Source organism: Taudactylus pleione, unplaced genomic scaffold (genome assembly GCF_031769625.1).
Source record: "Taudactylus pleione unplaced genomic scaffold, aTauple2 ptg000125l, whole genome shotgun sequence".
NCBI lineage: Eukaryota > Metazoa > Chordata > Amphibia > Anura > Myobatrachidae > Taudactylus > Taudactylus pleione.
The window spans coordinates 5,344,961-5,357,177 of NW_028284527.1; the positions used below are offsets into that span (position 1 = coordinate 5,344,961).

At 44.4% G+C, this 12,217-nt stretch overlaps 1 protein-coding gene across 1 annotated transcript in view; it reads left to right on the plus strand.

Moving 5' to 3' along the window:
• Nucleotides 1-4,393, plus strand: part of GGPS1 (geranylgeranyl diphosphate synthase 1) — a 102,030-nt gene extending 97,637 nt beyond the window's left edge. Inside the window, exon 4 of the mRNA XM_088472535.1 lies at nt 2,895-4,393. Coding sequence (XP_088328661.1) covers nt 2,895-3,653 — 759 coding nt within the window. The 3' untranslated portion in view covers nt 3,654-4,393. The remainder of the gene's footprint in view (nt 1-2,894) is intronic.
• Nucleotides 4,394-12,217: the final 7,824 nt, after the last annotated feature.

Here is a 12,217-nt window from a genome sequence, read left to right on the forward strand (position 1 = left end):
TTAAAAAATCTTTTGCTGCAAGTGGAAAGTAAAGTGGCCTATCCACTAGGCGACCTGAAAGACTGAACGTCTAGACCTTCAGGTCGCCGACGTGCGGTGACCGCACTGAACGGCGTTCACTGAACATCATTAAATGCAGGACTCCGACCTCCTATCTCTGAACATGCCGAACCTGACGAGCGTCGTCCGGTTGACCGGCATGTTCAGTAGATAGTCGGGGTTGGCAAGGACCCAGCGTGCACGCGCATCACTGGTCCTTGCCAGTTATCCATTACACGACTTTGTGAACAATGCGACCAAAACCTCCTGGTTTTGGTCGGATTTTTCACAAAGTCATGTCATGGATAGGTCCCTTAACTCGTAATATTATGAGGATTACAAATGTTCTTGTTATAATGGCACAGTAATCATATTATTACTTTAATTGCTAGCCTTAAAGCTGAGTAGCTTATGTTGTGTTTTTTTTAAGTCTATTGTACCCTACACTTCTATCACAATATGAAAAAATATGAACAAATCTAAGGTCTATTTTTTCTTAAACCTTATAAAGTGTTAGGAGCCAAACATTATCAGATTAAAGTGCGTAATGAGAGTACAGTATAAAGGTTACCATGTGGCATGCATTGGTATGGTCTCATGTTATAAGGTTTTAGAACTGAAAACCTCAGATTGTTGTCCCTTAATTTTACTTCCAAACCCCCTTGCCATCTGTGTCTTTTATTTGATCAGCCTGTCTACTATCTGCAGTTCAGCTCTAAGGTCAGCTGAGCAACTGCTGGGCTTAGATGTAGCCAGAGAGTATAGCTGCAATTGAGACAAAAAAAGCAGGCAAATCTGCGAGTGCAAGCTGTTAGATCTGCCATTACTAAATGACCACGAGGAAGAAGAGAAATCACCACCTGTATGCTGGTTTTGTTATTTTTCTCTTGGAAATGTGTGTGTGTGGCAATGTGCACTCCTCCAGCAGAAGGTCTGTAGTGACAGTGTAATGAGATGCCTTTAAAAAAAAATCTAATTTTTGTGATGTAGTTAGAGTTATTCACATACGTAAGTTAGCTGCCCCTTCCCCTTCACGTACCTGTATCAAATGCGCCAGGAATACGACTGGAGGTGTGACTTCAGTTTGAGCACACAATGCATACATATCAGTGGCAAATGCAGGATTTTGAAAGGGGGTTTCCAAATCCTTGGTTACCAATTTATTTATATATACACACCACTCAACCTATGACGGAGTACACACACTGACTGACACAACAGACAGACACACACACCTCTATCACTAATAAACATGAATGCAGCAGGCAAATACAGCCAGCATGATTTATTAGAAACCACTCCCCCAGTAGTTCCCCTTATACAGTGCCCCCAGTAGTGGTCCCCTCTATGCAGTGCCCCCAGTTGTCCCCTCTATGCAGTGCCTCTTATACAGTGCCTCCAGTAGTGTCCCCTCTATGCAGTGCCTCTTATACAGTACCCCCAGTAGTGGTCCCCTCTATGCAGTGCCTCTTATACAGTGCCCCCAGTAGTGAGTGCCTCTTATACAGTGCCCCCAGTAGTGGTCCCTTCTATGCAGTGCCTCTTATACAGTTCCCCCAGTAGTGGTCCCCTCTATGCAGTGCCTCTTATACAATGCCCCCAGTAGTGGTCCCTTCTATGCAGTGCCTCTTATACAGTGCCCCCAGTAGTGGTCCCCTCTATGCAGTGCCTCTTATACAGTGCCCCCAGTAGTGGTTCCTTCTATGCAGTGCCTCTTATACAGTCCCCCCAGTAGTGGTCCCTTCTAAGCAGTGCCTCTTATACAGTGCCCCCAGTAGTGGTTCCTTCTATGCAGTGCCTCTTATACAGTCCCCCCAGTAGTGGTCCCTTCTAAGCAGTGCCTCTTAGACAGTCCCCCCAGTATTGGTCCCCCTTTTCAGTGCTTCTTATACAGTCCCCCCAGTAGTGGTCCCTTCTAAGCAGTGCCTCTTATACAGTCCCCCCAGTAGTGGTCCCTTCTATGCAGTGCCTCTTATACAGTCCCCCCAGTAGTGGTCCCCCTATGCAGTGCTTCTTATACAGTGCCCCCAGTAGTGGCCCCCTATGCAGTGCCCCCATTTTTGCCCCTTATACAGTGGCCCCAGTAGTGACCCGCCCTATGCAGTGCCCCTTACATATACATCATGACGTCTCTTCCATCACTCACTACGGGAGCCGGAAGGAGGAGCTCATGAGTGATGCAGCAGCCAATGAGTCTGTCTGACTCTCATTGGCTGCTAAAACAAACACACTGCCGGTTAGTACGAGGACAGCCTTTCCTAACACAATATTACACATACTTTATTTGTGTAAACTGAGTATTCATTGCAGTGTAAATTTGACTTTTAAAACACAGTTGCCTAACTGTAACTCTATTTGCATTATTGGATGTGTTTTAGTCCCTTTCGTTCATTTGTCATCAGTTCATAACTTACACTATTGTGCCAGTACCCGTAAGTCACTTCTTTCCAGGCAAATGGTCTACATGCCCCCTGTCCCTCTTGTTGCACACATTCACAATTCCGACTGTGCAAAGAGTCACACATGCGCACAAGTGCTACAAAAAGCCACAACGCATTGTTGTGCATCGCAACTCTGAATAAGGCCCAGAGTTAGTAACTGGGCAAAACTGGTTTTAACATGATGAGTTGAAATAGGAAATATATAGTAAAGTGGTTTTAACATGTTTGAGAAGGATTTTAAACATGTCTAGTTGGAACATCAATCTCTCTTCTAAATAACCGAGTCGATCACTATACACAGAACATTAGCTAATGTCATCATTCTATTTTTCTATAAATAAGTATTTAAAAAAAAAAAAAAAGAATTGCACACTTGTTCTGTTTGTGAATTTGTATGTTTTTCTTTTATACTAGGTAATAATTGAAGTGACAGAAATGCTGCACAATGCCAGTCTACTTATTGATGACATTGAAGACAACTCCAAGCTTCGCCGAGGTTTCCCAGTTGCTCATAGCATCTATGGTGTTCCGTCTGTTATTAACTCAGCAAATTATGTTTATTTCTTGGGTTTGGAGAAAGTTTTAACTCTTAATCATCCAAATGCTGTCAATGTTTTTACCCAACAATTACTTGAACTCCACCATGGCCAAGGCTTAGACATATACTGGAGAGATACATATACATGTCCTACAGAAGCTGAATATAAAGCCATGGTCTTGCAGAAAACGGGAGGACTTTTTGGATTAGCTGTAGGCCTCATGCAGCTGTTTTCTTCATATGATAAAGACTTGAAGCCATTGTTAAACACTCTTGGACTGTTCTTTCAAATCAGAGATGATTATGCAAATTTATACTCCAAAGAGTATAGTGAAAACAAAAGCTTTTGTGAAGATTTGACAGAAGGAAAGTTTTCATTTCCGATAATACATGCAATTTGGGCCAGACCTGAAAGTACACAGGTGCAAAATATTTTGCGACAGAGGACAGAAAATGTAGACATCAAGAAATACTGTGTTCATTATCTAGAGAAAGTGGGCTCTTTCGAATATACGAGGCAAACTTTAAGAGAATTGGAAAATGAAGCATATGGACACATTGAATCTCTAGGAGGAAATCCCGAGTTGATTTCAATAGTTGACCACCTGAGCAAAATGTATAAAAACATAGAATAATGTAATCTTTAAACTGTTTCCGATGATACTATATGGTTTAATACACTCAGTACTTCAAATATATTAATATCTTTTGTGCGTTATAAAGGCCTGTATTTTTAATCCCAAAAAGACTTTTTCACAAACACCATTTCACCTTAAATATATTGGTGAGCTCCTAGTTTTTCTAATTTATATCGCCACTTGAACTAACCTTGAGAAATTTATGGTAAAGTATTTAACATCAGCAACTGATTTCAGACCAGGTTAAATACAAATTGTCATCAAACTAGAACTGTCATGCACCAATTACATTAATAAATCTTTTCCTAAACCTATCCATAGATGCCATAGAGTTGTTTGAAACTGAATACCTCCCCCCATAGAGCCCTGTGCTGATCAACACCAGTGAGAATAACAGCTGGGCATGCACTGATTATCTTTCTTCCCAGCCCTACGCTCTGTAGGAATTCTTGTGAAGGAGGAGGAGACACTGAGAAAGCAGTTTCTGAATTGGCAGAACACAGATGTCTACATAAATGTCAGGGATATTTGTGCAGTGTTTTGTGGAAATGGTACTAAATACTATTATTATTTTTACTCAGGAATAAAAGAATAGGAATGGGAGCACGATAGTGTGCCCTATGTGACATGGGTAATACTGGAAGTTCTATTGGGTCTTTAATATCATTTTATTATATCATATTCACTTTGTAACCCTAATTTGCTGTTACAGATACAATAAAGTGCTACATTTAATATTTGTAATTCTTTTGTCAAATTAACCCAGCAAAGAATTTTAAGGCTCTAAATTAAAACCTAAATGTTGTTAGGTGCATACTCTTGGCTTCATTTTGGGTCTAAACTATTGTAACTTCTGCTTAAAACAGAACTAACTCCTCCTCCCATTTTTTATTTTCTTATATTTCATAGAGGATAAACTGCCATCTGTATTATTTTTCTTTATTTGACTCCCACAAAACAATGTTCAATTTTCTGACTGGTCAAGTAAACAAACTGCCAAGACTTCATCCAATTTGGAAAATACATATGTGCCATAATGTTGTTGATCCTGTTCCCAAACGCTCCTGTTGGGGAACTTTTCATTATTCTTTACATGTCACCGCTTTACATTTAAATTGTAGGTCTGCATAAACTGCTCATTTTTCATCTACGTATAGACAGTATGAAGTTTTAAAGCAGAACTCCTTGAGTTGTTTAACATTTTTAAGATACCAGAAGTTCACTTATTGAGTGGCACCATTAGAAAATGATTGTGAATATGGTGTTGGATTTTGCCTGCTCTCTTTGTGTAATGAACACCACTCAGTGATCGCGAAAAGCGGAAAAATTTGTGGGTCCCAGGGACCCCTCGCTTTATAAAATTGGAGTCCTATGCCACTGTTTCTGAGTCCCATCACATATTATGGTGGGGTGAAAGCAGGCAGCAGCTGGGACAGTGCTGGTGGGCAGGTAGCAGTTGGGGTAGAACTGGGTGGAAAGGCAGGGAGAAGATGGGGTAGAGGGGGGAAAGGCAGGGAGAAGATGGGGTAGAGGGGGGAAAGGCAGGGAGAAGATGGGGTAGAGGGGAGTAAGGCCAGGCAGTGCTGGGGCTAGGGAGGGGGTAAGTGCAGATAGCAAATGCTACAGTGCTGAGGGGCAAGGATAGATCACAGCTGATACAGTATTGAGGTGCAAGGAGGGGGCTAGGGGCAGACAGTACTGAGGGTAGAGAGGAGGCAAGTGTATATAGTAGCTGAGGCTGTACTATGGGCGGTGGTTAGGGACAGGAAGTGCTGGAGGTAGGGAGGGGGCGAGGATAGGAACTTAGGCAGTACTGGGGCAAGAAGGAAGTTACGGCTGGGTAGGGAGGGTGAAAGTGCAGGTAGCTGGGGCACTCCAAGGCCGCTAGGAGAAGGTTAGTGGCTGGCAGTGCTGAAGGGTACAAGGGTAGACAGCAGCTGGGGCAGTACTGGAGGCAAGGGGTAGGCACTGCTGGGGTAGGGAGGTGGTAAGGGTAGACAGCAGCTGGGGCAAGGTGGAGATTAGGGGTAGGCATATTTACAGTGCATCACACAAAGGAGTACCCCATAAATATAGTGGCCCACACACAGCATTGCATTTAGAGAGTGTAACACACAGGAGTGCCCTCAATTTTTAACAGTATAGTGGGAGGACATTGTAATGAAATAATGTAAGTAGTCCTTCACCAGCAGTGTACAGCTCCCTGGAGACACTGTACCTCCCCAGTCACCCGTACTGCAACTCTCCAGGGTCCCACTGGTAGATCTGCAGCTCTCTGGTGGTCACTACTCTTCCGCGCTGGTAATCCCCGCTGCACGGTCACTCTACTCCCTGCTACAGGGGCAAACGCAGGATTTTTAAGGGGGGGTTGATAGATAGATCTTTGTATATAAACACACAAGCATGCACACACATAGCTTACATACACACACAGTTTACACATACACAAGCATACTTACACACACAGCATACATACATACTTATACATCAGCAAACTTACACACAGTGTACATACATACACACACAGCATACATACATATACATCACCAAACTTACACACAGTGTACATATCGGCATACATACAGTACATACAGACATAAATAAACTTACAGTATACATAAATACACACAACGTACGTACATACACACACAGCATACATACATATCATACACACACATATACATACTGTACATACACACATAGTATATCATACCTCCCAACCGTCCTGAATCCAGCGGGACAGTCCCGTTTTTCTGGGGCTGTCCCACACGCGAGCCGCAGTGTTCCGCGGTGGGGGGGAAGTTGGGGAGAGCACATACCGCAGCTCTGCATAGCAGAGCAGCGGGTGTACAGGAGGAGAACAGATGCCATGCACACGGCATCTGTTCTTATGTGTTAGGACTGCCTGGGGGCTGCCCAGAATTTCGGAGAGTGCTGGGCACGCCTCCATAGTGACAAAAACGGGGGAAGAAGTGAGGCCCCGCCCTGTTTTCAGTAGACCTCGCCCCTTGAACATAAGCCACACCTCCTTTTTGGTCCCTCCTTGGGAGGATGAAAAGTTGGGAGGTATGGTATACATACATACTGTACATACACTCACATAAGCATACTTACACACAGCATACATACACACACAGCATACTGTACATACACTTACATAAGCATACTTACACACACAGTATACATACACACACAGCATACATACATACTGTACATACACTCACATAAGCATACTTACACATAGTATACATACTGTACATACACTCACATAAGCATACTTACACACAGTATACATACATACTGTACATACAATCACATAAGCATACTTACACACACTTACTGTACACACAGCATACATACATACAGTACTTACAAAACTGAGGGCTGAGAGGGAGTAGGAGATCAATGCTGGAGTCCATGTGGGCGGAGACATTCTGTGCAGAGACATTCTTCCAGTCAGCTCTCTGTCGGTAATAGCTCTGTCGCTCCTGCAGGTGGCCTTCGGGGACAGAAACAAGGCTGTCTCCTCTCTAGTAAACAAATTTGTCTCACAGTGCGGTTTCTTCTGCCCTGCAGTCAGTGCTGATGCTCCCGCGGAGTGGTCTCCTCCCCACTGCTGACAGTGCCACAGGGAGAAGGACCGGAGCAAGCAGAGAAGGGAGAAGCCTCGTGGCAGGCGAGAATTCCTCCACACAGATGTGCAACATCCCACCCACTCCTGTAACTACCAATAGTTACAGCTACTGTACATTACAGAGGGAGGGGTCCAGCCCGGGAAGCATATTCCCCTCTCTCAGCCTCACAGCCCAGCCGGCCCTTGTCAGTCATTTAATTGGTGGCAAGGGATTAGCTCTAGCGGAGCACGCCCCCGGGGACCCATTCATTTGTAAATAGTCAAAAGTGGGTAAAATATGCACTATAGCACATATTTGCGAACACTTCCACTAAAATATACACTTTGTTACCTAAGCAGATATGTAATAATGTTTGGTTCCCCATATCTCCCAATGCCTAACTACCAGTACTCTGGTGTCTTCTCATTACTTAAATTAGGTAACATCACAATGTCCAGTTAGATACTGTCTGCAGCTTCATGGTGATCATAACTAATCCCTGATGTCATGTGTGCTTTGCCTACACTGCTGTTAGCTATGAACGTGGTGGTGGTGTTTTGTCTTGTTTTTTACATTAATGGCTATAAAGTCTTGATGATGTGTAATTTCTTTTTCATCCATCTGGGGAATGACATGCTGGAGGTAGTTACAGAAGCAACAACATGCTGCTAGCTTTTGTAGAGAGAGGGACTTGTTTGGTTCCAGGACGCAGTGCACTGCACGTGGTGGCGCACCGTGGGTGACTTCATCAGTGTGGGCCGTTGTCTCCAGGGAACTCTGGAGGCTATTAGTACAATCAGGTTCCCCTGAGTGAAACAGGACACCATGCCCGGCCATGCCTCCCGCTAGTACTTATGTAGCAGCTGATCAGTACAGCTGCATAGCTAACAGTGTCCACAACGTCTGTGTGGAGGAGTTCAGCATGCATGGGGATGAGTGCAAAGCAGTTTCACTAGGATTATACTTGTATTAACCTAGTGATTTCTGGGCTTATAATGTAAGCACTTTCTGTTACTGCACTATTCTCAGGAATTTAGGCAGTAGCATGCAGGGGTATATAAGATTGTTTGTTTACCTTTGGGTGTGAGTTTGGACTTTTTTTGCAGTCAGCAGATGGATGAATTAGTCTTAATTAACCTCTTGGTCTTTATTATCAATCAGTGCTACACTTTTCATAAGGACTAGGTAGCTATCTGTATTGGCTATTTGTCTTTCTAAGTATGGATAAGCCAGACAAGGGGGGCAAGAAACAAGGATCAGTCTACTTTATAGTTTATACTTGTATAAGATGTGTTAAAAAAGTTGCCAAAAGGTACAGACCAAGGGTCGCTCTGTTCTGGTTGTTCATAGGGGGATTCATTACCGGGTTCTTCGGCTGAACGGTCGGTGATGCCTGACTGGGCCAGGACTATGGCTGTGGCAAATTATCTAATACTCTGTGCATAAGCCACTCCTTTATCTGATCTCTCAGTTGAGCCCATATGGGCCCAGAATTTGGGACGATGTCTCACTCAGATGGCAGCGTCCCTGAATAAAATGACAGCAGGGGCTATAGCCTCTAAGAGATGAGTACGCCATTCCTCTGTGAATTTTCCTGGTGAAGAGGTTGCAGCTACCTATTCCCAGGAAGAAGGGGAATTGGATTCTGATTGGTAGAATATCTCAAACTGGGAGGAACACTCCCATTTTTATTCAGGTTTTTCTATGTTGATAAATGCGGTCTGGGAGACACTGCATATACAGGAAACCGCTATTCCAGAGACTAGTTCAGTTTCTTTCTTTAAATGTAAGAAGAAAAATGTATCTCTTTTCCCAGAATTTTCAAATTTTTGCGGAAGTATTAAAAGAAGCCTGATTCCAAATTTCATATTCCAAAAATATTTATCTTTATCCTTTTTCGGAAGAGGATACCAAGCTGTGGGAAATTCCACTCACGGTGGATGCTCCTATTGCTAGGTTGGTTAGGAATACTATTTTCTTCCTCAGGGTCCATAGGGATACCATGGGGATAATGTGGTTGGAGTGATCCAGGCGCCAAACAGTTAAAGCTTTTAGCCTGGAGGATGCCCCTGGTCCTCCTCCACATATACCCCGCTCCTGGCCACAGACATTCAGTTGTTCATTTGGTGTGGCAGGATTCAGGCGCAGCTTTGTAACAGGGGGACTGCTTAGGCAGTCCCAAGCTTTAACTATGATTTTTTTTTTCTGTATTTTAAAGTTAGCAGTACTGAGTGTAATAAGATGCCTGTACTGCGACTCCGTCTACCTCCGCCGGGCCACAACACCAGTAACATCTCTGGTGATTTCGGTGGATCACGGCAGAGCTTGCTAGCGGCGATACCAGGGTCCGCACGTGCGGAGATGTCAGGTAAGGCAAGTCCTTGCTTATGGGAAATCGTGCGTAGTAGTCCTTGCTTCCAGTGCTGGAGATGCACTGGAAGCCACTGCAATGAGGGCCCGTGGCCGTCCAATCCCTCAGACCACCAGGGCCTTATAGTTTGATGCCAGGGATTGGCAGCAGACACTTCTGCTGCCATGAGGCCAGCGTACCCGGCTGGTTGATGCAGCTTAGGAGAGGTAGGTTCTCCCACGGCAGCTCCTCTCTCGACTCAAAGGTTTTTCCACGTCTAGGTCGCTCCTCCTACTCTCCTCGTGCACTATCGGTGCTCTGCTGGAGCGGTTTGGTCTCAGGAGGTTTTGGGTCAGTCTCCCTGTATACCTCTCCCCTGAGTTAGTTATACAGTGCTCTATATCCTACCAAGATTTGAGTAGTTGATTCAGGGTCCATTGCAACTGAATTACATATGCATTGTATGTGACTTTTGCTAGCTGCTGAGTTGATCCTGCCTTTTATTTCTGGCTCAGTTATAACCATCACTGTTTTTCTCTCTCATCCCTCTGTTACAGGTGGATGGGGGGTTTTCCTTGCTACTTCACATTTACTAGTTATTTGTGAAGGCTGTCGCATTACATTGCATTGTTACCTTTATAATATGTAAAAAAATAAAGGGAAACAGGAGGTGGAAGCCCCTGTGCTGGTTTCATGTAAATCCAGTTTGGTGGGTTTGTCCCCTCAGGATTTCATACAGGATAGTTTGTGTGCTGTCTGTTATAAAGAACCACCTCACCAGTCCAGTCTACCAGCCCCTGTATAGGAGCCATCTTGGGTGTCCTTGTCTCAGTTGATGAAGCAGCTAGTGGATAGTTTGGCTACTCCCACGCAGCCTCCTTTAATAGGTTACCCAGAGCAGTTTCAGCATGCTTTGTTTGCTCCCCCTATACATCCTTCCTGGATGGATGTTTATGCCCACTCAGGTCAGAATATGGCTCAGTCGGCTGTTGCAAACAGACTGGTAGTCACTTAAGTGCCTAAACATTCTGTAGCTTCGAGCAGTATACAAAGCACTGAGGGAAGTGACAAACATTCTGCTCTGGGCAGAACGTCATCTTCCGGCTATCTATGCAATATTCAACAAACAAACAAACTCTGGCTTGATGGTTACATATGACTATCGCTCAGGCTTACACACAGGCTGATCTCCCTGTCCCAAACACGGCAACAGCACATTCTACCCGGTCTGTGGGACCATCGTGGATGTTCCGTCGTGGTACCTCTGCTGAATAATTGTGTAAGGCAGCCACGTGGTCTTCTGTCCACACGTTTCTTAGCTTCTACGCCTTTGATAATTTTGCTTCTCAGGATGCTTCCTTTGGATGGCGAGTTCTCCTTTCTGCTCAGAAGTGTCCCCATCCTTAGGGGAACTGCTTTAGGACACCCCCATGGTATCCCTGTGGATCCCTATGGACGCTGAAGAAGAAAATTAAGAATTGTGGTAGAATTACCTTTAACTCTTTCTTCAAGGTCCATAGGGTCAGCAGGGCACCCACCCTGATGCATCTGGCTACATTAGGTAATTTTTCTTTTGGTCACAGATTCTGTCTTTCTGTCAGTGTTTCTGGAGTATGATTGTTCTTCTTTCTCCTTTTTCCTTCTCTTGTCTTGGGCTTGTTTACAAAACTGAATGCCTGTGGCCAGGGGTGGGGTATATGTAGAGGAGGACCTGGGACATCCTGGCAGCTGAAAGCTTAACTCTTCTACCAAAATTATTTCTCAAGTCACAGGAGGAAAGAGTCCATATCTTCCTGTAACTACTCCAAAAGTAAAAGCTCCTAAGTTTCATTCCCTTCAGACTCAAGTAGAAGAAACTTTCAGGTCTTCCAGGGTGCACTAGGGGTTACCAAACAGGAACCTTTAGGGGATGTAATGTCACCGGCACCAGTCAACCTGCTGCTAAGCCAGCAGGTCAATTCACATGACTGTCACGGGTCTGGGACCCGTCCTCTGGTGGGAGATCACTTACTCAGATTCCGGGAAGATTGGGTTCACTCCAATCTGGATTATTGGGTAAATCGAATAGTCACCAGGGGTTAGATGCTGGATATGGAAGGTATGGTTCTAAGAAGATTCTTTTCCACCCCTTTCCCTGTGGATAGTTGCAGAAAGGCGACTCTTATGCAAGCAATTTCTGTGCTATCCAATTCCAGAGTTATTATTCCAGTCCTGTTACTACAGCAAGGCCTGGGGTTCTACTCCAGTCTTTTCTTGATAGACAAACCAGATGGGTCGTTTCACCCCATTTTCAACCTCAGGGGGTTAAATGCTTATCTCCACTTGGAAATATTCAAGATGGATTCAATAAAGTCAGTAATTTGTTCCATGGAGGAAAAAGAATTTCTAGCCTTCATAGATATCTAGGATACCTACCTCCATATCCCCATATGGAGGGATCATAAGCATCTTCTGCGGTTTGCAGTAGGCCATCAGCATGCCAGGCTGGGGGGTGGTGGTTCTAGACAGATACTTACAGGGTCTTTGGTCTGTCCAGGAAACCGCTCTTTCCATCAATTTACTGGAATTAAGGGCAATGTGATATCCATTGGTTCAGG